General features: G+C 44.2%; 1 protein-coding gene across 6 annotated transcripts in view; it reads left to right on the top strand.

The window, feature by feature from the left end:
- Positions 1-26501, top strand: part of MICAL2 (microtubule associated monooxygenase, calponin and LIM domain containing 2) — a 906862-nt gene that overhangs the window by 532332 nt on the left and 348029 nt on the right. For all 6 annotated transcript variants that reach the window (XM_086955940.1, XM_086955941.1, XM_086955938.1 and 3 more), the window contains one exon: positions 2063-2235. In XM_086955940.1, coding sequence (XP_086812066.1) covers positions 2063-2235 — 173 coding nt within the window. The remainder of the gene's footprint in view (positions 1-2062; positions 2236-26501) is intronic.

Genomic DNA, 26501 nt, shown 5'->3' with positions numbered 1-26501 from the left:
TAGTGACGAAGAAACGCACATCTCATCATGTAACTTGGCAGCCATTTTGAAGGTGCGAAAATGATGCTGTAGATAGCTGGTGTATGGTAGATTTATTAATGAGCATACTCTCCCTTGAACATCAAGACAATGTGTCTGAAAGATTGTATATGTGCTCCATTTACAAGTGGGCATAGACTGAGCTATTACTGACACCCTCTAGCAAAAGCCCTGCATGGCCTCACTTCTCCACCTTGCCCTTGGCCCTCTCATTTCCATATCTGGGTGTGGAGCCTACCACAAAGTTTACAACTTGACGGTGAACCACTATTCATTTTAGAAGGGCAACTTACTGCTTGTGTCAGTTCAGGGCTCGTGGTAGATGTATCCTGCCCTTGATTTTTCTACCAAGCCATGCTGCTCCCCATCCTGGCTTGATTGCTCAGCTTGTGTATGTCTGGGGAAGATGGTAAATAAGTGACCCACCACTGATACAGAGACCTCAGGAGTGGAATTATAAGGGACATTTCCTGCCAGCTCTGTGGTGGCCAAGGTTGATCCACATGCTTTGGATACAAGTTTTTTTGTAACCCTTCACAGTTTGGCCCTGCTCTGTTCTTCCACTGTTACCTAAATAGTTCTGATGAAGCTTCCTGGGGATGCCACTTTAATGCCTGGTGCTATTAGTGGGTGGAGATTATTCTTGGTGCTTACTTCGCTATTGGTCAAAAGTTCCCATTAGGAACCATACCCACTGTTGCAGCCATTCCTGTTTGCCCTAATGCAAATAATCCCACATTGTCACTCTCTCACTAAATCCAATATGAAGAAACACTTCTCTCCTAGGACAAAGCCTGTGTGCCCTCCCAGCTGTTTAGTCAGGGTAATGAGTAGCCCTTCTGTGGTCAATCCAAATATGTTCCGGGGGTTTCTCTCACCCCACTGATTTTGGTGCCTGCCTTACTGGCAGGACAAAGGAAAGGGACTGTTCACGTGTCATATGACAATTTCTTTTGACCTTGGAGATAAGGTTTACATAAATTATGTTCCTGGACACAGTCACACAGGTCTTCTTGCCAGGGGTACAAAAACAGATTCACATACATAGCCCATTGTGTCTGCTTTGGGGGCAGTTTTCACACCATTTTGTTTCGGCTAAGCTCTCACAGGGCTACTGCTAGAGAGCAAATTCAATGTTGACTCCAGGTGCTTCAGGCAGGGAAAAGAAAGTTTCTAAAAGTAACTTTTCCTCAATATGTATTACAAATCTTACTTCACCTTTGAGTTGGGCTTTTAATAAATGTTAAAAATAGCGGTTTAATCATATTTATAGCTGGTTCCAATCTAGAAGTAGCATATTGTTTGCTTCCCAGTGTTTCTTTATGAGCCAACCAGTCAGCCTTGCTACAGTGAAAATAGCGTTTGGGTGCTAGTCACTGTAAGGACATGTTAACATTAAAATTCTACATGTCACACTTAATATTACAGTGCACCCTGCTTTGCAGGCTGCAATGCCTAAATGGGGATTACTTTTTCATATTTAAAAGGAAAGCTTTTTTTAATGTTGAAAAGGGTTTATTTTTACTAGTTAGGCTCAGATTTGAAACCACAGCAGCCAGGCTACAGCAGTAGGCGGTGTTTGGTTCCTCACGGTAGTGGATTGAACAGTAGTACTGTATTTCATAGGTGGAATTTAACTTTCCATGCCATGGGTGTTTTTTGTACACCATATATCATGGATTTAGAAAAGCTAAGCATGCCCATTTGGTGTTAACCAATTTCAACATTTAGGGGGCCAGAGCACATAGTTGGGCACTGGACAGTAGAGCCCCATTGTGGTGTGTCTAAAAACCAGCAATGGCACATAAAATGGGGGCGACTATGCAAAAAGGGACATTTTCTCACCGCATTTTCTCATATGCCATATGTATCAAGATCAATGGAAATTATATAATAAATTCCACAGATAAATCTGATAAGTGATCATTTTCGTGCACTCTAGCATCAAGCATGAGCATCTGTTAAAATAATTTAATATTTGTCCCATGTAAATTATATCAATTTCTTGTATTTTCTTTTGTAGTTCAGAAATGGAATCAGACGTGTGTGGGTATATTTCAAATTCTGAAATTAATGAATATTGGGAAAGTCTCCCTGAAGCAAAGTTAACCAGAAGTCCCAGAAGAAGGTATTTTTCTATAGACCAAGGTAAAAAATCGCAGGAGGATGGCAATATGGCGTCCAGAGCTATTGATGGTAAGTAACGCTTGTCTGTAGATTTGTTATTGTTGGAGAATAGTGGAACACCATTTCTTTCTTACCAATGCATCCCAAACCTGCCTGCCAATCCTTAACTTGATTTCCCTCCAGCTTAAACTCCACAGAATTTGGAAGTGCCTCTCTGCTTTTAACAATCCTCAGTATTCATTTTCTTATGAAGCTTATTCATTTTGCATCAGAGTTCATAAGGATTGAAGGCAGTTTTAAAAACATGCTTACAGTAATGCCAGTAATTAATGTATTATCTCTATTAAGAAAAGCAGTTTGCTATATCATCATAACTACCTAAATATAAAAGATTCAGCGGTGCTTGGTTTGTAAAATAATGAGGGCCGGGTTCCCTAAGCACTGCTCAGAAACCCGCCCGGTGCTGCTAAATGTCAGCGGGCCGAAAACTAAGGCTGCATAATCTGTAATCCACCTCAGGCCTTCCTAATCAACTACTAGACCATTTTCGCCCCTTTATCTCCTCATGCAGGTTCCTGCTTTCTCCCTTGGTGACAGTTTTTACGTCTTTTTCTTATGCCTGGTTTCTTGTTTGTGTGTTTTTCCCTTTCTTGTTCGTAAGCAGTGTCTGATGAGGAAAAATAAGTACCTGCCTCAAAAAATGAGTAAAGGTAGCCCTCACCGGCAACCACTGGCTCAAATTAAAGCACTGCAAATCAGACAGCTGTCATGTCAGAACTACCTGGTTACTTTAAATAGAGCTAAAATTATAAATAGTCACTAGATAGTTCTTGCTGATAATAGGATGTAAAAAAAAATGAGTGAAAATAATCAGGGTGTATATTAACTTCTTCACTGCTGTAATTTCCAAAAGAAATATTTCCAAAAACTGCGGTTTTCACCTAATTCTAGTGCATTTTGGTACTGCTTGAAAAACTGCATGCTACTAGTACTGTTTGAGTTGTGTCGAATAATGTAATCCATCAAGTACATTTTAAGGACATTGTAAAATTCCTCAGTGATTTATAAAAGTATGCAATTGTGTAGACTAAAATTATTATTTATTACATTTTGTGCCTTTCAAACTTATATAGTCACACTTTACTGTATCCTTACCTTTTCTAATTTTTGAACGACCATCTTTGCATTGGCCTCTAAATATCTATCTTTTCTTCCTCATATCCAGAGTACTTACTTTTAGGGATCTGTCTGCATTGTTGACAGTAGCTGTCATTTGGTTTCACATTGTATTATTTCTTTTATCTCTGTTTTCTTTGTTTCCCTTCGATCATCTGGAAGGAGCTGACCAAGCTCTTTAAGTACATTTTCAGTCCACACTAGTTGGCAAAGATTTTCGGAATCGTAGTCCCTGGGTAATTTGCTGTTTTGCTGATGAAAGAGGTTATCTATACCCTCATTGTTTGAAATGGGGTGTCTCTAGTTGGCAGAGGTATGCACCTTTGTCCAAATAGAAACCCTTACTTCTAGTCGGGGTAAAGGGGATACACACTTCAGATAACCCCTGCTCCCCCCCTTGGTAGCTTGGCACGAGCAGACCGGCTTATCCCAAAGGCAATGTATAAAGTATTTGTACTCCAAACATACAGTAAGACAGTGATACCACCACAAATGGACACCACATCAGTTTAGAAAAAAGAAAGTATCTTCATCTAAACTCAACAAGAACGAAACAGCAAAAATCCAACATACAGGCAATAAGATAAGACTTTAGAACAGTTATTGCAAAAACAAAGTTTGTAGAAAACAAATAGCTCCACCTGGGCCCATTGAGGTGTCGTGACAGCAATAACTCCAAAGTACGGCGCCGACAACGAGGAGCGCGGCATCAGGTACGGAGTCACACGGACCCCCCAAACAAACATGGAAACTACGTTTATGAAGATGCGCTGTGTCGTGGTGATGAGGCGACGGTGCCCAGGTTGAGGCCGGCTCCCTGGGAAGCGAGGCGTCATGACTGCGAGGAGGTGACACGTTAAAGCCAGGACAGGGGAAGTTGGTTGCTTAGGCGTTGAGGCATCAGTTCCGGTGACTGTGCGAAGTCGGCAAGTTCATTGAGTCAGTGACTTAGTGCTCAATGCTTAACATCATTTATTGGGTTGCTGCTTTTAACTTTTCAATGCCGACCCTCTGCCCTATCCTTGTGAGGATGTGCACATATCTTGCAGCTTCCTACATATTAGCGAAAAGGATTGGGTCAGAGTAGCTTCTTCTGTTAGTAATTTCAACATAAATAGTAATAATCCTAATCAAAACTACTTACTTTTTTCCTTTAAATAATGTAATATTTATTTTGGTACAGCAATTGATATGATGCCCAACTGTGTCCTTCAGACCGGCTGTGTGTAAAGGAACTATGAAATGCAACGTTTGGTTTAAAGCTAACTCTTCACATATGCCACTTAACATTTGTTTAAATGTTCTCCCCCATTAGCTTTAATTATGACAGGACTGTGTACTTTTGTGTCCTTGTCTTTTCTTGCCATCTGCTGCTGTTTCAGTTCTGTTCTGAGTTGTAGGTAGCCACTGCTGTACTGTGAAAGGTTTAGACTGTCATCAGAGTGTAACATTGAGATGTCATGATGGAATGTGGGATGTTGGGAGAGAAGGAGACGGAGAGAGAGGAGGCAGGACAGTGATCTGTAAGGGGCTGTTAATGCAAGCACTCTTAAGCTTAATAAACCGACTCTAAAATAATTTGAAGTGTGAATGAATTTTTAAAGACATATCCAGGGCTTCGATGTATAGCCCCTAATATACAAACAATGATTCCCTTGTATATATTTCTACCTAGAATTTTGTAAGCAATAACCCAATAATCATTAGTTTTGATTATAATTAATACACATAGAAATTAATAGCAACCTATTGTAAATAAAACATAATATGTTACGTAAATAAAATCACAATACATGCAATCGAATTGAAAATCATCAAAAGACAATATAGGTGCCAACACTGGTTCTCAGAGAGACCAGGACAGCTACGGTTGATGCACCTCTTTTTCCGACTAATGAGCGGCAGTTTTCTCCACTGCATAAAGCATTTGCCCCAGGTTCCCCTTTGGGACACAAGGTAGGCCTTATTTTTTTCCTAAGCAGAGAGTAGTCTGGAACCTTGGCGTGTGACGTGCATATGCAAACTAGCCTCTTCTTTTGTTTTTCCTATATGCATCTTCCAGTTAGCAGACTCCAGCCATAGCTTGTATGAAGCCCTGCCTTTGTGTGTCTATAAAGATCCCCCATGCAAACAGGCGGGATGTGCTGGGGTGGATGGCTAACCTGCAAAGTCTATTTACATCCTACGTCAGAGTGAGTCTTTCAAAATAGGGACACTCGCATTTGCAGCACTTTTAAGACTCCACTGGGGATGTTGATTGGCTCTGTGATGTTGGTGACATTGTAATGCATTACGAAAACTGCAAGCATTCTAAGTTTGGAAACCATGGATTTAGTTTGCATACCAGAGTCGACCTCTTTAGCAAAAACCCTTGAAAGGTGTTGAATATCAGCATTTGGTCTGTGAGGCTGCCAGCAGTGCTAGTTGGAAAAATTATGTAAGAGGACATGAGGAATATGTTTTTAAGCCAGCGTCTAGTGTCTGAAACTTGTAGAAAAATCCCATTGGAAAATGAAAAATGTTGACCACTAACACAGAGTTGGACACCAGATTCATTCTGGTACAATTTGTTTTGTTAAAATTGAACATGATATGGCGGAAGGCCCATAAGTCTAACATGCATTTGAAGCAAAACTAGGAAGCAGCACAGCCAATAACCAGGAGAAACTAATCATTTCAACTGACCAGAGCTCTCGCCCCAAAAGACCCTGTGGAGCGTGTTATTCTAAAATGCATCATTTTCTCTCAATACAAGTCTATGGAGCAGAAACACATGACAGAAATGTGTTACTTCAGCAAAACGTATCTATTGAGCAAGTGGCAAGATCGTCTCAAAGAGACAAAGCGAGACATCCTTGAAATCAAGAAAAAATACATGAACTCACCACTAATTTATTGCATTTCTTAAAATCACGCTTCTGGCTGACAACACTAAAACCAAGGATGCAATTTGTTATGAGATGCAGGAAATGTGCAAATGTGATACTCTGAATACATTGAATTCTAGGCCTACAAGAGTCCTGAACCTTACCATGCATAATGAGGTTAAAGAGTACTTACTTTAGATTAATAAAAAACAACATCCATATTTGATTATAAAATATGTCAGTGCATGTTGTGGTATAAAGGTGAAGGGGGATATTAAGGGCAAAGCATTAGGAATACGTGATTATATTTGCACAGTGTCATCATCTAGAAGTCTGGGCTATTTATGGTGTGCAGGAAAATCACATGGCCCTTTGGAACCAACACAATACAACACAACATTCTGTGAAGTATTGTCATGTTTTCACAAATACAATACTGATACAGAGTGTGGCCAACACCACCAGGACAAAGTCCATTTTAAATGAGGATAATAAAAAGAGTATTACAAATAGGAGTAACATAGCTATAATAAGCACCCTGAGTTCTCTTCATGAGCATGATTGTAATAACCAAGGATAAGTCAACATCTATAAAATCTAAGTGGTTATTGTAGAAATGGGCTTTTGGTGTATCCCTAGTTTATTAAGAACGAATACCTATATTTACGAACAATTTGTTATTTGTTGCTAAGAAATCTGGAATTGCTTATTGCCTACCCCCAGCTCATAATAATATTATCACTCATTGATCATATTTTAACAGAGGAGATCTATAAATGTATTTCTAAAAAACATATAGGGTAGATATGTGATATTCACTCAGTGGTAACGTTTACGTTGCAGGGACTACTATAATTAAAACTGTCTCTGTAGGAATCCAACCACAAATAAGGTAAAGGAGCATTTGTATTGCTAGCCAGTGAAACTGCAGCCACATTTCATGCCAATTTGCACTCATGATATCAGAATGGTATCAACAATGATGCCTCTGGTGATTTGGCACATCAAATCACCATTAAGATCATCTTTACCATCAATAATACTGCAAACAATTTCTCTTTTCTACCTATATTTCGTGATTGTGGACTATCTAGAATTTATGATGATGCGTGCATGTTGGCAGTGGTCCTGCAGCTTTTCATCTATGTTTAACCTATATGGTAACATATAGAATGACATATGTATTTGCTTTATGGAAGGATAAATGAACTGTAAGGAGATTTGCTCTGGTGTCGCTGTGACAGTGTGCCAATACTACACATTTCTTTCTGGGCCCCCCGGGGTGGACTGTTGAGCTGAGTCCCCTCCAGAATGGGCTTTCAAAGGCATGTGATGTTCCTGCAGAAAACAAGCATACCATGCCTTGTTGGTTCATGTATATTTGCAAAACACACTATCACCCGCGAGGGTATACTGGGGCTGTGTGTGTGTGCCCGGAAGCTTGTTTCCTTTCCAGTAAAAGAATTGGCTTGTTAGTTTGGTCTGCCCTTTTCCCATGATGCACTGGGCCAGGGACAGACTAATTTGCATGTAGCCAGGTTCTGAGCTGGGATTGGACAGTGAGCTAAAAAACGGTGATGGATCAAGCCCTGATCTGTTGACTGGGTAGGAGTGTTCTGCTTAATTCAGATACTCTGTCCATCACCACCCCCTTTTCTGAATCGTTTTGTCCACCATAAGCGTGGAAGGGTATGCTCAGATGTGAGTCCCTTGCTCACTGCACCATCAGGATTCAAGCAAGCCGGGCCGAAGACGGCAGTAATGCCAGAAACCGGTCCCCGGAAGCTTGTTTCCTTTCCAGTAAAAGAATTGGCTTGGTAGTTTGGTCTGCCCTGTTCCCATGATGCACTGGGCCAGGGACAGACTAATTTGCATGTAGCCAGGTTCTGAGCTGGGATGGTGCAGTGAGCTAAAAAACGGTGATGGATCAAGCCCTGATCTGTTGACTGGGTAGGAGTGTTCTGCTTAATTCAGATACTCTGTCCATCACCACCCCCTTTTCTGAATCGTTTTGTCCACCATAAGCGTGGAAGGGTATGCTCAGATGTGAGTCCCTTGCTCACTGCACCATCAGGATTCAAGCAAGCCGGGCCGAAGACGGCAGTAATGCCAGAAACCGGTCCCCGTAAGCTTGTTTCCTTTCCAGTAAAAGAATTGGCTTGGTAGTTTGGTCTGCCCTGTTCCCATGATGCACTGGGCCAGGGACAGACTAATTTGCATGTAGCCAGGTTCTGAGCTGGGAAGGTGCAGTGAGCTAAAAAACAGTGATGGATCAAGCCCTGATCTGTTGACTGGGTAGGAGTGTTCTGCTTAATACAGATACTCTGTTCATCACCACCCCCTTTTCTGAATCGTTTTGTCCACCATAAGCGTGGAAGGGTATGCTCAGATGTGAGTCCCTTGCTCACTGCACCATCAGGATTCAAGCAAGCCGGGCCGAAGAAGGCGGTAATGCCAGAAACCGGTCCCCGGAAGCTTGTTTCCTTTCCAGTAAAAGAATTGGCTTGGTAGTTTGGTCTGCCCTGTTCCCATGATGCACTGGGCCAGGGACAGACTAATTTGCATGTAGCCAGGTTCTGAGCTGGGATGGTGCAGTGAGCTAAAAAACGGTGATGGATCAAGCCCTGATCTGTTGACTGGGTAGGAGTGTTCTGCTTAATTCAGATACTCTGTCTATCACCACTCCCTTTTCTAAATCGTTTTGTCCACCATAAGCGTGGAAGGGTATGCTCAGATGTGAGTCCCTTGCTCACTGCACCATATGGATTCAAGCAAGCCGGGCCGAAGACGGCTGTAATGCCAGAAACTGGTCCCTGGAATCTTGTTTACTTTCCAGTAAATAATTGGCTTGGTAGTTTGGTCTGCCCTGTTCCCATGATGCACTGGGCCAGGAACAGACTAATTTGCATGTAGCCGGTTCTGAGCTGGGATGGTGCAGTGAGCTAAAAAACAGTGACGGATCAAGCCCTGATCTGTTGACTGGGTAGGAGTGTTCTGCTTAATTCAGATACTCTGTCCATCACCACCCCCTTTTCTGAATCGTTTTGTCCACCATAAGCGTGGAAGGGTATGCTCAGATGTGAGCCCCTTGCTCACTGCACCATCAGGATTCAAGCAAGCCGGGCCGAAGACGGCTGTAACGCCAGAAACCGGTCCCCGGAAGCTTGTTTCCTTTCCAGTAAAAGAATTGGCTTGGTAGTTTGGTCTGCCCTGTTCCCATGATGCACTGGACCAGGGACAGACTAATTTGCATGTAGCCAGGTTCTGAGCTGGGATGGTGCAGTGAGCTAAAAAACAGTGATGGATCAAGCCCTGATCTGTTGACTGGGTAGGAGTGTTCTGCTTAATTCAGATACTCTGTCCATCACCACCCCCTTTTCTGAATCGTTTTGTCCACCATAAGCGTGGAAGGGTATGCTCAGATGTGAGTCCCTTGCTCCCTGCACCATCAGGATTCAAGCAAGCCGGGCCGAAGACGGCTGTAATGCCAGAAACCGGTCCCCGGAAGCTTGTTTCCTTTCCAGTAAAAGAATTGGCTTGGTAGTTTGGTCTGCCCTGTTCCAATGATGCACTGGGCCAGGGACAGACTAATTTGCATGTAGCCAGGTTCTGAGCTGGGATGGTGCAGTGAGCTAAAAAACGGTGATGGATCAAGCCCTGATCTGTTGACTGGGTTGGAGTGTTCTGCTTAATTCAGATACTCTGTCCATCACCACCCCCTTTTCTGAATCGTTTGTCCACCATAAGCGTGGAAGGGTATGCTCAGATGCGAGTCCCTTGCTCACTGCACAATCAGGATTCAAGCAAGCCGGGCCGAAGACGGCTGTAATGCCAGAAACCGGTCCCCGGAAGCGTGTTTCCTTTCCAGTAAAAGAATTGGCTTGGTAGTTTGGTCTGCCCTGTTCCCATGATGCACTGGGCCAGGGACAGACTAATTTGCATGTAGCCAGGTTCTGAGCTGGGATGGTGCAGTGAGCTAAAAAACGGTGATGGATCAAGCCCTGATCTGTTGACTGGGTAGGAGTTGTCTGCTTAATTCAGATACTCTGTCCATCACCACCCCCTTTTCTGAATCGTTTTGTCCACCATAAGCGTGGAAGGGTATGCTCAGATGTGAGTCCCTTGCTCACTGCACCATCAGGATTCAAGCAAGCTGGGCGGAAGACGGCTGTAATGCCAGAAACCGGTCCCCGGAAGCTTGTTTCCTTTCCAGTAAAAGAATTGGCTTGGTAGTTTGGTCTGCCCTGTTCCCATGATGCACTGGGCCAGGGACAGACTAATTTGCATGTAGCCAGGTTCTGAGCTGGGAAGGTGCAGTGAGCTAAAAAACAGTGATGGATCAAGCCCTGATCTGTTGACTGGGTAGGAGTGTTCTGCTTAATACAGATACTCTGTTCATCACCACCCCCTTTTCTGAATCGTTTTGTCCACCATAAGCGTGGAAGGGTATGCTCAGATGTGAGTCCCTTGCTCACTGCACCATCAGGATTCAAGCAAGCCGGGCCGAAGAAGGCGGTAATGCCAGAAACCGGTCCCCGGAAGCTTGTTTCCTTTCCAGTAAAAGAATTGGCTTGGTAGTTTGGTCTGCCCTGTTCCCATGATGCACTGGGCCAGGGACAGACTAATTTGCATGTAGCCAGGTTCTGAGCTGGGATGGTGCAGTGAGCTAAAAAACGGTGATGGATCAAGCCCTGATCTGTTGACTGGGTAGGAGTGTTCTGCTTAATTCAGATACTCTGTCTATCACCACTCCCTTTTCTAAATCGTTTTGTCCACCATAAGCGTGGAAGGGTATGCTCAGATGTGAGTCCCTTGCTCACTGCACCATATGGATTCAAGCAAGCCGGGCCGAAGACGGCTGTAATGCCAGAAACTGGTCCCTGGAATCTTGTTTACTTTCCAGTAAATAATTGGCTTGGTAGTTTGGTCTGCCCTGTTCCCATGATGCACTGGGCCAGGAACAGACTAATTTGCATGTAGCCGGTTCTGAGCTGGGATGGTGCAGTGAGCTAAAAAACAGTGACGGATCAAGCCCTGATCTGTTGACTGGGTAGGAGTGTTCTGCTTAATTCAGATACTCTGTCCATCACCACCCCCTTTTCTGAATCGTTTTGTCCACCATAAGCGTGGAAGGGTATGCTCAGATGTGAGCCCCTTGCTCACTGCACCATCAGGATTCAAGCAAGCCGGGCCGAAGACGGCTGTAACGCCAGAAACCGGTCCCCGGAAGCTTGTTTCCTTTCCAGTAAAAGAATTGGCTTGGTAGTTTGGTCTGCCCTGTTCCCATGATGCACTGGACCAGGGACAGACTAATTTGCATGTAGCCAGGTTCTGAGCTGGGATGGTGCAGTGAGCTAAAAAACAGTGATGGATCAAGCCCTGATCTGTTGACTGGGTAGGAGTGTTCTGCTTAATTCAGATACTCTGTCCATCACCACCCCCTTTTCTGAATCGTTTTGTCCACCATAAGCGTGGAAGGGTATGCTCAGATGTGAGTCCCTTGCTCCCTGCACCATCAGGATTCAAGCAAGCCGGGCCGAAGACGGCTGTAATGCCAGAAACCGGTCCCCGGAAGCTTGTTTCCTTTCCAGTAAAAGAATTGGCTTGGTAGTTTGGTCTGCCCTGTTCCAATGATGCACTGGGCCAGGGACAGACTAATTTGCATGTAGCCAGGTTCTGAGCTGGGATGGTGCAGTGAGCTAAAAAACGGTGATGGATCAAGCCCTGATCTGTTGACTGGGTTGGAGTGTTCTGCTTAATTCAGATACTCTGTCCATCACCACCCCCTTTTCTGAATCGTTTGTCCACCATAAGCGTGGAAGGGTATGCTCAGATGCGAGTCCCTTGCTCACTGCACAATCAGGATTCAAGCAAGCCGGGCCGAAGACGGCTGTAATGCCAGAAACCGGTCCCCGGAAGCGTGTTTCCTTTCCAGTAAAAGAATTGGCTTGGTAGTTTGGTCTGCCCTGTTCCCATGATGCACTGGGCCAGGGACAGACTAATTTGCATGTAGCCAGGTTCTGAGCTGGGATGGTGCAGTGAGCTAAAAAACGGTGATGGATCAAGCCCTGATCTGTTGACTGGGTAGGAGTTGTCTGCTTAATTCAGATACTCTGTCCATCACCACCCCCTTTTCTGAATCGTTTTGTCCACCATAAGCGTGGAAGGGTATGCTCAGATGTGAGTCCCTTGCTCACTGCACCATCAGGATTCAAGCAAGCTGGGCGGAAGACGGCTGTAATGCCAGAAACCGGTCCCCGGAAGCTTGTTTCCTTTCCAGTAAAAGAATTGGCTTGGTAGTTTGGTCTGCCCTGTTCCCATGATGCACTCGGCCAGGGACAGACTAATTTGCAGGTAGCCAGGTTCTGAGCTGGGATGGTGCAGTGAGCTAAAAAACGGTGATGGATCAAGCCCTGATCTGTTGACTGGGTAGCAGTTGTCTGCTTAATTCAGATACTCTGTCCATCACCACCCCCTTTTCTGAATCGTTTTGTCCACCATAAGCGTGGAAGGGTATGCTCAGATGTGAGTCCCTTGCTCACTGCACCATCAGGATTCAAGCAAGCCGGGCCGAAGACGGCTGTAATGCCAGAAACCGGTCCCCGGAAGCTTGTTTCCTTTCCAGTAAAAGAATTGGCTTGGTAGTTTGGTCTGCCCTGTTCCCATGATGCACTGGGCCAGGGACAGACTAATTTGCATGTAGCCAGGTTCTGAGCTGGGATGGTGCAGTGAGCTAAAAAACGGTGATGGATCAAGCCCTGATCTGTTGACTGGGTAGGAGAGTTCTGCTTAATTCAGATACTCTGTCCATCACCACCCCCTTTTCTGAATCGTTTTGTCCACCATAAGCGTGGAAGGGTATGCTCAGATGTGAGTCCCTTGCTCACTGCACCATCAGGATTCAAGCAAGCCAGGCTGAAGACGGATGTAATGCCAGAAACCGGTCCCCGGAAGCTTGTTTCCTTTCCAGTAAAAGAATTGGCTTGGTAGTTTGGTCTGCCCTGTTCCCATGATGGACTGGGCCAGGGACAGACTAATTTGCATGTCGCCAGGTTCTGAGTCGGGATGGTGCAGTGAGCTAAAAAACGGTGATGGATCAAGCCCTGATCTGTTGACTGGGTAGGAGTGTTCTGCTTAATTCAGATACTCTGTCCATCACCACCCCCTTTTCTGAATCGTTTGTCCACCATAAGCGTGGAAGGGTATGCTCAGATGCGAGTCCCTTGCTCACTGCACAATCAGGATTCAAGCAAGCCGGGCCGAAGACGGCTGTAATGCCAGAAACCGGTCCCCGGAAGCGTGTTTCCTTTCCAGTAAAAGAATTGGCTTGGTAGTTTGGTCTGCCCTGTTCCCATGATGCACTGGGCCAGGGACAGACTAATTTGCATGTAGCCAGGTTCTGAGCTGGGATGGTGCAGTGAGCTAAAAAACGGTGATGGATCAAGCCCTGATCTGTTGACTGGGTAGGAGTTGTCTGCTTAATTCAGATACTCTGTCCATCACCACCCCCTTTTCTGAATCGTTTTGTCCACCATAAGCGTGGAAGGGTATGCTCAGATGTGAGTCCCTTGCTCACTGCACCATCAGGATTCAAGCAAGCTGGGCGGAAGACGGCTGTAATGCCAGAAACCGGTCCCCGGAAGCTTGTTTCCTTTCCAGTAAAAGAATTGGCTTGGTAGTTTGGTCTGCCCTGTTCCCATGATGCACTCGGCCAGGGACAGACTAATTTGCAGGTAGCCAGGTTCTGAGCTGGGATGGTGCAGTGAGCTAAAAAACGGTGATGGATCAAGCCCTGATCTGTTGACTGGGTAGCAGTTGTCTGCTTAATTCAGATACTCTGTCCATCACCACCCCCTTTTCTGAATCGTTTTGTCCACCATAAGCGTGGAAGGGTATGCTCAGATGTGAGTCCCTTGCTCACTGCACCATCAGGATGCAAGCAAGCTGGGCCGAAGACGGCTGTAATGCCAGAAACCGGTCCCCGGAAGCTTGTTTCCTTTCCAGTAAAAGAATTGGCTTGGTAGTTTGGTCTGCCCTGTTCCCATGATGCACTGGGCCAGGGACAGACTAATTTGCATGTAGCCAGGTTCTGAGCTGGGATGGTGCAGTGAGCTAAAAAACGGTGATGGATCAAGCCCTGATCTGTTGACTGGGTAGGAGAGTTCTGCTTAATTCAGATACTCTGTCCATCACCACCCCCTTTTCTGAATCGTTTTGTCCACCATAAGCGTGGAAGGATATTCTCAGATGTGAGTCCCTTGCTCCCTGCACCATCAGGATTCAAGCAAGCCGGGCCGAAGACGGCTGTAATGCCAGAAACCGGTCCCCGGAAGCTTGTTTCCTTTCCAGTAAAAGAATTGGCTTGGTAGTTTGGTCTGCCCTGTTCCCATGATGCACTGGGCCAGGGACAGAGTAATTTGCATGTAGCCAGGTTCTGAGCTGGGATGGTGCAGTGAGCTAAAAAACGGTGATGTATCAAGCCCTGATCTGTTGACTGGGTAGGAGTGTTCTGCTTAATTCAGATACTCTGTCCATCACCACCCCCTTTTCTGAATCGTTTTGTCCACCATAAGCGTGGAAGGGTATGCTCAGATGTGAGTCCCTTGCTCACTGCACCATCAGGATTCAAGCAAGCCGGGCCGAAGACGGCTGTAATGCCAGAAACCGGTCCCCGGAAGCTTGTTTCCTTTCCAGTAAAAGAATTCGCTTGGTAGTTTGGGCTGCCTTGTTCCCATGATGCACTGGGCCAGGGACAGACTAATTTGCATGTAGCCAGGTTCTGAGCTGGGATGGTGCAGTGAGCTAAAAAAACGGTGATGGATCAAGCCCTGATCTGTTGACTGGGTAGGAGTGTTCTGCTTAATTCAGATACTCTGTCCATCACCATCACCCCCTTTTCTGAATCGTGTGTGTGTGCCCAGCCCTGCCTATGGTAGGTTGGTTAAATGAAAAAACATGACTTCAGCTTCGGAATTCAATAAGGGAGGAAGAGGCTCTGTTGTGGAGTGGGAGGCCATTTTGCGCTTTAGGAATGATGTAAGAGAATGCCCATCCTCTTGATTTGCTTCTGTGTGTGTGTGGGATGTATGAGTAGGAGTCCTGTAGAGTGGAGATGCCTAACTTGTTGGTGGAAGGAGATGCAGCTGTTTAGGTAGGTGGGGCTTAAGTTATGTAGGGCCTTGAATGTGTTGATAAGGAGTTTAAAATAAGTGCGTTTGTGATTCAGAAACCACTGACACTCAGACATGTTGAAAACGTGTGTAAGAAAGGTCTCAGATTTTCATCTCAATACTTTGAAAAAGATTTGCAAAAATATGAAAGAAAATAGGTCTGCAACATAATAAATCAGCCTGTGCAGTACTCAGCCAACATCTCGGGCAACGTTCATACTGAGGGCTCACTGTTTGCATCTCACCTTTAATGGATAATGTGCTGCCCCCAGGACAACTGAGAGCTTGATTCGCCTTGGAGGCAGCATATTACTGAAAGGCACTTCAATGTGGGGTCAGCGGTCCTTCGGCAGATAGGTGCATAGAGAATGCTTGAAGGCTGCATGGAGCCCTCTTTTTCCCCATTGTAGAGCGCTCCCTCAGGGGGTAGATTGATTGTGCTCCACTTCTTTGTGGTGCACAGCCAGCATGCCATCTGAAAGCTTCTGTTTCTGTGACTGTGTCTATAATAGACCATTGGAGCAGGGGCAAATTGTTTCTGTCATTTGCATGGGGCACTGTCTCATTCAAATGAGGGCGTGACCACTTAAGATAGCACTGATGCTATATGTGCAGTGGCACTATTAGTATTACAAAAGGGGCTTCTTCTGTAAGACTACATTGCTCAGGGAGTGCAGAAAATGTAAGCACATACCAGTTGCACCCCATGTCCTCTATATATAATACAGCTCCTGTTGTGAACTGTTGCTCTCAAGTAGTATCCTTTTGAAGCCAAATGACCCTTTCGGCCCTCGACGTTAATGCATTATTGATGTACAGGAACACAAATAAAGCTTCACCTTCAAACTACATGGGTGTCTTTCAAATAATTAATATATTTTTAAAGCTAAATTTGACTTCGCTTTATCATGAGCATTACAACTAAAGTGGTGATCCAGGTGGGGGGACAGTACCTTCTAGTTCGAATGTTTGCTTGCTCGTCTGTTACATCCTCACTAAAACTTGTTTAGTCATCTGCCATATCTCCTTGGCTGGCCTAATCAAAGGATTAATTAACTCAATGAGAACTTCACAGCCACCAGATTCCGGTTTTAAAGGTTTAGTTCTATTTACCAATCCGAAAACGTACTGCAAGTTAGTCAAAATGCAAGTTCAAACTAAGCCTGCCTGACCCTTTATTCCTCCTTTTTCTATGCTCCGGGTAAGAGCTTATCTTTCTGTTCCAGAGCGTCTGTATATAAACTTAGAAACTCCTGCCTCTTCTCGACCCATCATCAGCCTGTGACAGGGTCAACCACCACATGCTCTTAGACACCCTCAAAAATCGAATGGCCATTGATAGTGTGATCCTTAAAGGGTTTGAGTTATTATAGGAAACAGGGGTCCTAGGGAGTTACGATGTAACAAGAGATGCTAATATAGACCACAATCAGTACTATATTTTTGGCGCCCAGCCGGGCGTAGAGTAATTTATTAGGAATAACATAGAATTACATTGACCTAGAGAGGGTCAAAATATGAACAACAAAATAGGGTACAGTCCTGTACCTATCCCGCAAGTTTGGAAAACCAATAGAGTCAAGCAAGGTAGAAGGAAGGAAAGAGGTTTTTCAGGCAAGAAGAAAAGATTTTTAGAGCCAAAGGGTGGCTTGCGATTTCAATAGATAGTTTTGCAAAATACACCCAACAGTGTCAACAATTGATTATACACATTAGGTCATATGTAACACTGTTAAAAGCGTCGACGTTTCGATCCCTAAGGGCTCTTAATAAAATGGGATCATCATCAGGACAATTTACAATCACTGCCTGTATTACAATGCGAATGCCTGTAAGGAAAAAAAGGGGGGAAAAATAGAAACATAAAGTGAGGAATCCGCCTGGATTGATAAGAATTTAAAATCATTCGACAGGGCCCAAGTGCTACTTATAAGGCCGTTGCTGTGTTACTACTCACGGGCAATTGACTAGTGTGAAGGTGAGTAGTGATAATCATATCGTATAATGAAATTTAAAATTTAAAAACAGGGTGAAAAAACGACGCAGTGACATGGTGATAGATCTGTATCAGTGTAGATAGTGGTATCTTCTTTGTGCGCAATTATTTAAAGCGTGTGAAGTGGTTCCGTGAGTCGGATTTGGGAGCATGGTTGAGTTCAATTGACATGCGGTGGTGGTGAAAGTGGGTGAGGGATAAGGGTGGGCAGAAAGACTGTGGGCAGTCATCAAGCCATGGTCAGGACAATTACCTTCACAAGTCCAAGATCAAGGTCGTGATGGCATGATTGTTCTTTGTTGGAGAGGATTTCTCTTTCCGGCTCTTGAAGCTGATTGCTGTATGGTAAAAGAACATTACCATGAGCGGGGTTATGAGGGCAGTGATGCCGAGGTTGAAGGAGTAAAGGTTGAGGCTTACCTGGCTGCACTTTGGGCAGCCGTGGGGTGGAAGTAGAACACAATGGTTTCTTCCCGTTTTAAGAGTAGGTTACCTCCTTTGTTTTGATCCGCAGCCTCAATGCTCATAAGGAGGATTATTTTCGAGAAAGCACTACCCTGGCCAACAAACTAAAAAATAGGGGCTAACCAAGAAAAATAGTCAAAAACGCCCTCAAAAGGGCCTGGTACCGCCCGCGTGAGACGCTTCTTGTCCCAAACCCAAAGAAAAACATGGACAGGATAGCCTGTGTGACAACATTCTCCCCCATTTCCAACAACTTGAGAAAAATGATCCTAAGACATTGGGCAGTAATTAATGCTGGAATTCTAGATATCAAACACCCTTTGTTTGCATTTAAAAAGAGCAAGAATTTAAAGGACCATCTGGTTCGAGCAGCACTACCAAGTCCTACCCATTCTTCCACTCTTGAGTCAGCATGGGGTCTGTCCCCCATTGCCGGACACGTTAAATGTGATGGTTGTACAGTGTGTAACTTAACAATTGAAGGGAAAAGCTTTGTGTTTGATAATGTCACCTTTAAATGCAACACACTTACAAATTGCAACACTAGCAATGTTATGTATTTGATCCAATGTCCGTGCAACAAAAATTATGTTGGGCAAACATCTCAAAAAATCAAGACCCGGATCTGCCAGCATAGGAGCCGCATTAGATGCCGTACGCCAAATGCCCCACTGGTGGAACACTTCCTGGAGACCAACCATGATGAGGATGACATCCGTTGGACTGTACTGAAGGCACTGAAACTTCCCCAGAGAGGGGGGAGCATGTTCAGTCTCCTGAATAAAGAAGAGCTTAAGTGTATCATACTGCTAGACTCTATTCGCAATGGATTGAATCGGACAGAGGATTGGACATCCCTACTCTGAATGGTCAACTTGATGTACATAAGTGACTTTCCTGAATCATTACAATTTGAAAAGACTTTGAGAATAAGGAAATGAGAAGACTAAACCCCACATTGTTTTGTAATTTGCTGTCAAATCCAATGTGTATGAATGAGGAGCACAGACGGCCTTCACTACTTGCGGTTATGAGCACAAAACTGCACATTTACTCACTCTAATTGTTCGTCATCAACCACGCCCTTCCCAAAATGGCCACTGTAAACACAACCCAGTTGCACTTCGGCCATTTCGACCTTGCCATTCCAAGATGGCCGCTAAATACCAGGAAGTGGTACCTAGTCCTTCCTTTATCAATTTCCGGCTTTAAAAAGACCTACTCACGAGACACCTCTGCACAGCGGATTCGCGCTGCCACTGAAGGGGGAGAAGACCATTGAGTTTCTCCCTCCGCCCCACCGCCGCTTCCATTGAGAAGTCAGGTAAGCCCACTCCTAAACGCCATTATAATAATGGGGTAACCCTAAAGGTACTGGACCTGGGTAATTAGTAATATAAACAAACAGTGGTCCGAGACCCAAATTTTTAAAAGCGAGAAATCAAAATTTAAGTAGTTCACGGTGTGTATTAAATTCACAGACCTAAACACAATTAATGAAAAACAGAAGAATAGGCAACCGCAACAACCTCAGACTCTTTCATAGCATTTAATCCATTTTCTGAAACAAGATTCAATCTACAAATATTTTACATTTTATATACAATGCCCCGTATCTAGAGCGTGCAATAAAGGAAAAGAAGGTGTTGAAAGGGCGTGATCGTGAAAAGGTGAAAAGGAGAGGTTTCACACAGAGTATACAAAAATTATTATTCTGTATTATTCAAGGAAAAACCAGTCAACAAAGAACTGGAACAATAGATCCTGGCCACTTAGGTAAATCAATATGTAGTCCTTCTAGTTATTCAAGAGACATAAGATGTGTCAATGTCTGCACTGGGGGGAAAATTAACATTAGTGGTCCACGTATTATTAGATGTCGACGTTTCGACTCGTCTTGCGGCCTTCCGGTTGGTTATGCCTGGGCCATGCGAGTCTTCCTCAGGACAGGTGCAACGGGGCAAGGGGTCTGGCAGATGACCCTATGGAAAATACAAATAACCATGAGGGTTGGGGCTGTTGCCTATTTAATTTAAAACTATGGGAAGGGGTCCAAAATTGCTTACCCTTCACAGGATGAAGTAGGCGTAATGTCTTCCAAGGTAACTTGGTCCAAATAATTCAAATGGGGGTAATGTACAGAACCTCTGAAATAATCAATGAGGAACCTGAGTATTACAATAATGTATACTTAGTAGAATTGATATCAGAATAAATAGTGTAAATAGTGTAAAATTACCTTGTTCTGTGCGTAGGGGTTCCTATCAAAATACTGAGACCATATAACAATATATGTCTCCTCAATCACAATCCATTGTTAATTGTGCTGCTTAGAGAAGTCTTCACATTTTAATTTACCCTGAAAAATTAAGGACCAAACTGTGGTAAGTATCAGCACAATAGTGTACCCTAAGTACTTAGAAAGATGGCCAAAAAGGGGGGGGAAAAGAGCCATTTACCTGAATTGGGCTGTTTATAAGCGCTTCAAATGAAGGAAAATTCCCTCGCCGATCCAAAACCTTAACCGGCAGCTAAAAGCAAAGAAACGAGGATGAGTCCCCCTATCTAAGTTAGTCCGCGTGAGCATTCCTACAGTATTCTGGTTTACTCACATTTGCAGGATAGGCACGGTGCTTCAAAGTAGACACACGTCAGTAAACCCCTGGACAGAGTAGTCTAACACCGAGTGTGGCTACTCTGTTGTAGCGCGTTCAGGTAGTTGAAAGCGACGACGGACTACCCGGTGCCCAAATACTTCCGGGTCGGAGAGGGCGAGAAAGGACCCTTCGCCTCTGTCATTATTACAATAAAAACCTTCAGAGGACGTGAAATAGGAGGGGGGCAACCAAGGCCCTTATAGTATTGAGCGCTGTGAATTATAATGCGACCAATTCCACAAATATGTCGTGCCGGTCTTTACGGCGATATATGTTCGGAATTGATTCTAATTATCATATTAACAGGCTTAAAACAGACACCGTAGGTGTGGTACACATAGGCCACTTCTAAGTGCATTGGTCATAGGAGAATCAGTACAAGAGTGAAGGACCGTGGCGGCCATTTTGAGTTGGGCAGACAGAGATCGAGCCCCAATGGTCTTCAAGATACATAAGTTAAAAAACATATTTACAATTGACAAAAGGACAGACATTATTTACAAGTTACACACAAACAGCGCATGGTAAACATATTAATAGTCATTCACACTGAATATACAGGATATGGATGTCATAACTGATTAACACTTAGAACAAGGGAAGGTCTGATGGTTAGAGGATTCCCACTTGTCTATTAATCTCCTCCAATTCATTTAACCCTTTGTGTGCCGTGTCAAGGAGATGTATCCAACGGCATTCCCTCCTACTTAGGATACTCTGTACATCACCTCCTCGTGGGTTAGCTTGTACTTTTTCCACAACCCACCATTTGATACTCTCCGGGGGATGTGAAAAGGTAGTAAAATGCTGTACAAGTGGAGCCCCTGCTGTTTTGCATCGTATCCGGCTGACATGCTGGAGGATCCTACACTTGACTCTTTGGATGGTTTGACCCACATACATAAAGCCACAGGGGCAAAGGATGGCATAAATCACCCCTGTGGTATTACAGTTGCTGTGGACTTTTAGTGTATGTGTTTGGTCATTATGTGTAAAAGTGGTGCATTCCACGGACATGGGGCAGGCTTTACAATTCCCACATTTCTTGTGCCCAATTACTGGTGGTAAACCCCAAAGTGTGGTTTGAGAAGGGACTGATGGAGTTGGGAGGAGTGATTTAACGAGATGATCTCTGATGCTTTTCCCTTTTCTGAAAGCATGTAAGGGGGTCGAAAGTCCCCCCACTTCATCCTGTACCAAATGCCAATGTCGGTTGATGGCTTTTTATATCTGGTTGCTCTTTGTGTTGTACGTAGTTACGCAGACTAGCCTTTCCTCATTCTTATCCTTCTCTTGTGTCATGAGCAATTGGTCCCTGTGATTATGCCAGGCTCGTTTCCGTGCCCTCTTAAGTAGGCGGATGGGGTAGCCTCTCTCACTGAGTCTGGCAATCAAGAGAGAAGACTCATCGAAGAAATCTTCCTTCTTGGTACAATTCCTTCGGAGCCTCAGGAACTGCCCAAAGGGAAGGTTGTCCCTGAGGTTCCGAGGGTGGTGACTTGAGTACCTAAGTAGTGTGTTACGTTCACTGCTCTTCCTAAAAAGGGTAGTATACAGGTGTCCTTGTTCTGATTTGATTTGTATGTCCAGAAAACTAATCATGTATTTGTCACATTCTAGGGTAAATTGAATGTCCGTCAGTTGTTGGTTAAGCCAGTCATGGAAGTCATTCAACGATGATTTGCAACCGTTCCAGATTAGGAGGACATCATCGATGTACCTGGCCCAAAGTTGGATTCGGTCTCGAAAAGGTTTTTTTTGGTTTAACACAAACGTCTGTTCATACTCATTCATAAAAATGATAGCTAGGTTGGGGGCAAAGCTTGCCCCCATAGCCACGCCCTTCGTTTGTATATAGAATTTGCCCTGAAACGTAAAGAAATTTTGAGTCATAGCTATATTCAGCAGTCTAAGGATAAACTCAGTGGGAACCCTATGTGGGGCTGGTCTGCGGTTCAGAACTCCTTCTATACAGTCTAGAGCGGCCTGTTGCGGGATGTTAGTGTAAAGGGCAGTGATGTCCATAGTAGCAAGCAGGCTAACTTCCGGATCATATTGGAGTCCATCCACCAACTGTATGGTTGCCGTGGTGTCCCTAAGATAGGTGGGGGTAGAGATTGCTATGGGTTTCAAGAATATATCTATATATTTACACAGTGGCTCCAAAACTGAGCCACATCCTGAAATGATGGGTCTCCCCGGTGGATCTTCCAGGCGTTTATGCACTTTGGGGAGTGTGTAAATGGTAGGCATACGTGGATGTTTATTGTTAAGGAAGTCGAATTCGTGTTTAGTGATAATTCCTTCCTGTAGTGCAAGGCTGGTCACGGTGTTTACTATTTGACAAATAGTCTTGGTCGGGTCTTTTTTGAGGAGTTTGTAATTACCCTCAACCTGTAATTGGGACAAAATTTCAGACTTATATTTTTCGACACTTTGAATAACAATAGCCCCCCCCCTTGTCGGCGGGCTTCACTACAATATTCGTATTGTCTTTCAGACCATGGAGGGCCAATTTCTCTTGTTTGCTCAAGTTATATGGCACATACTGCCTAGTGTTCAGGATCTGAAAGACAATACGAATATTGTAGTGAAGCCCGCCGACAAGGGGGGGGCTATTGTTATTCAAAGTGTCGAAAAATATAAGTCTGAAATTTTGTCCCAATTACAGGTTGAGGGTAATTACAAACTCCTCAAAAAAGACCCGACCAAGACTATTTGTCAAATAGTAAACACCGTGACCAGCCTTGCACTACAGGAAGGAATTATCACTAAACACGAATTCGACTTCCTTAACAATAAACATCCACGTATGCCTACCATTTACACACTCCCCAAAGTGCATAAACGCCTGGAAGATCCACCGGGGAGACCCATCATTTCAGGATGTGGCTCAGTTTTGGAGCCACTGTGTAAATATATAGATATATTCTTGAAACCCATAGCAATCTCTACCCCCACCTATCTTAGGGACACCACGGCAACCATACAGTTGGTGGATGGACTCCAATATGATCCGGAAGTTAGCCTGCTTGCTACTATGGACATCACTGCCCTTTACACTAACATCCCGCAACAGGCCGCTCTAGACTGTATAGAAGCAGTTCTGAACCGCAGACCAGCCCCACATAGGGTTCCCACTGAGTTTATCCTTAGACTGCTGAATATAGCTATGACTCAAAATTTCTTTACGTTTCAGGGCAAATTCTATATACAAACGAAGGGCGTGGCTATGGGGGCAAGCTTTGCCCCCAACCTAGCTATCATTTTTATGAATGAGTATGAACAGACGTTTGTGTTAAACCAAAAAAACCCTTTTCGAGACCGAATCCAACTTTGGGCCAGGTACATCGATGATGTCCTCCTAATCTGGAACGGTTGCAAATCATCGTTGAATGACTTCCATGACTGGCTTAACCAACAACTGACGGACATTCAATTTACCCTAGAATGTGACAAATACATGATTAGTTTTCTGGACATACAAATCAAATCAGAACAAGGACACCTGTATACTACCCTTTTTAGGAAGAGCAGTGAACGTAACACACTACTTAGGTACTCAAGTCACCACCCTCGGAACCTCAGGGACAACCTTCCCTTTGGGCAGTTCCTGAGGCTCCGAAGGAATTGTACCAAGAAGGAAGATTTCTTCGATGAGTCTTCTCTCTTGATTGCCAGACTCAGTGAGAGAGGCTACCCCATCCGTCTACTTAAGAGGGCACGGAAACGAGCCTGGCATAATCACAGGGACCAATTGCTCATGACACAAGAGAAGGATAAGAATGAGGAAAGGCTAGTCTGCGTAACTACGTACAACACAAAGAGCAACCAGATAAAAAAAGCCATCAACCGACATTGGCATTTGGTACAGGATGAAGTAGGGGGACTTTCGACCCCCTTACATGCTTTCAGAAAAGGGAAAAGCATCAGAGATCATCTCGTTAAATCACTCCTCCCAACTCCATCAGTCCCTTCTCAAACCACACTTTGGGGTTTACCACCAGTAATTGGGCACAAGAAATGTGGGAATTGTAAAGCCTGCCCCATGTCCGTGGAATGCACCACTTTTACACATAATGACCAAACACATACACTAAAAGTCCACAGCAACTGTAATACCACAGGGGTGATTTATGCCATCCTTTGCCCCTGTGGCTTTATGTATGTGGGTCAAACCATCCAAAGAGTCAAGTGTAGGATCCTCCAGCATGTCAGCCGGATACGATGCAAAACAGCAGGGGCTCCACTTGTACAGCATTTTACTACCTTTTCACATCCCCCGGAGAGTATCAAATGGTGGGTTGTGGAAAAAGTACAAGCTAACCCACGAGGAGGTGATGTACAGAGTATCCTAAGTAGGAAGGAATGCCGTTGGATACATCTCCTTGACACGGCACACAAAGGGTTAAATGAATTGGAGGAGATTAATAGACAAGTGGGAATCCTCTAACCATCAGACCCTCCCTTGTTCTAAGTGTTAATCAGTTATGACATCCATATCCTGTATATTCAGTGTGAATGACTATTAATATGTTTACCATGCGCTGTTTGTGTGTAACTTGTAAATAATGTCTGTCCTTTTGTCAATTGTAAATATGTTTTTTAACTTATGTATCTTGAAGACCATTGGGGCTCGATCTCTGTCTCCCCAACTCAAAATGGCCGCCACGGTCCTTCACTCTTATACTGATTCTCCTATGACCAATGCACTTAGAAGTGGCCTATGTGTACCACACCTACGGTGTCTGTTTTAAGCCTGTTAATATGATAATTAGAATCAATTCCGAACATATATCGCCGTAAAGACCGGCACGACATATTTGTGGAATTGGTCGCATTATAATTCACAGCGCTCAATACTATAAGGACCTTGGTTGCCCCCCTCCTATTTCACGTCCTCTGAAGGTTTTTATTGTAATAATGACAGAGGCGAAGGGTCCTTTCTCGCCCTCTCCGACCCGGAAGTATTTGGGCACCGGGTAGTCCGTCGTCGCTTTCAACTACCTGAACGCGCTACAACAGAGTAGCCACACTCGGTGTTAGACTACTCTGTCCAGGGGTTTACTGACGTGTGTCTACTTTGAAGCACCGTGCCTATCCTGCAAATGTGAGTAAACCAGAATACTGTAGGAATGCTCACGCGGACTAACTTAGATAGGGGGACTCATCCTCGTTTCTTTGCTTTTAGCTGCCGGTTAAGGTTTTGGATCGGCGAGGGAATTTTCCTTCATTTGAAGCGCTTATAAACAGCCCAATTCAGGTAAATGGCTCTTTTTCCCTCCTTTTTGGCCATCTTTCTAAGTACTTAGGGTACACTATTGTGCTGATACTTACCACCGTTTGGTCCTTAATTTTTCAGGGTAAATTAAAATGTGAAGACTTCTCTAAGCAGCACAATTAACAATGGATTGTGATTGAGGAGACATATATTGTTATATGGTCTCAGTATTTTGATAGGAACCCCTACGCACAGAACAAGGTAATTTTACACTATTTACACTATTTATTCTGATATCAATTCTACTAAGTATACATTATTGTAATACTCAGGTTCCTCATTGATTATTTCAGAGGTTCTGTACATTACCCCCATTTGAATTATTTGGACCAAGTTACCTTGGAAGACATTACGCCTACTTCATCCTGTGAAGGGTAAGCAATTTTGGACCCCTTCCCATAGTTTTAAATTAAATAGGCAACAGCCCCAACCCTCATGGTTATTTGTATTTTCCATAGGGTCATCTGCCAGACCCCTTGCCCCGTTGCACCTGTCCTGAGGAAGACTCGCATGGCCCAGGCATAACCAACCGGAAGGCCGCAAGACGAGTCGAAACGTCGACATCTAATAATACCTGGACCACTAATGTTAATTTTCCCCCCAGTGCAGACATTGACACATCTTATGTCTCTTGAATAACTAGAAGGACTACATATTGATTTACCTAAGTGGCCAGGATCTATTGTTCCAGTTCTTTGTTGACTGGTTTTTCCTTGAATAATA

This window comes from Lissotriton vulgaris, chromosome 2_1 (assembly GCF_964263255.1).
Source record: "Lissotriton vulgaris chromosome 2_1, aLisVul1.2, whole genome shotgun sequence".
NCBI classification, from domain to species: Eukaryota; Metazoa; Chordata; class Amphibia; order Caudata; family Salamandridae; genus Lissotriton; species Lissotriton vulgaris.
Note: the sequence above shows the minus strand (reverse complement) of the source record. Positions and strands in the feature narration are given on the sequence as shown.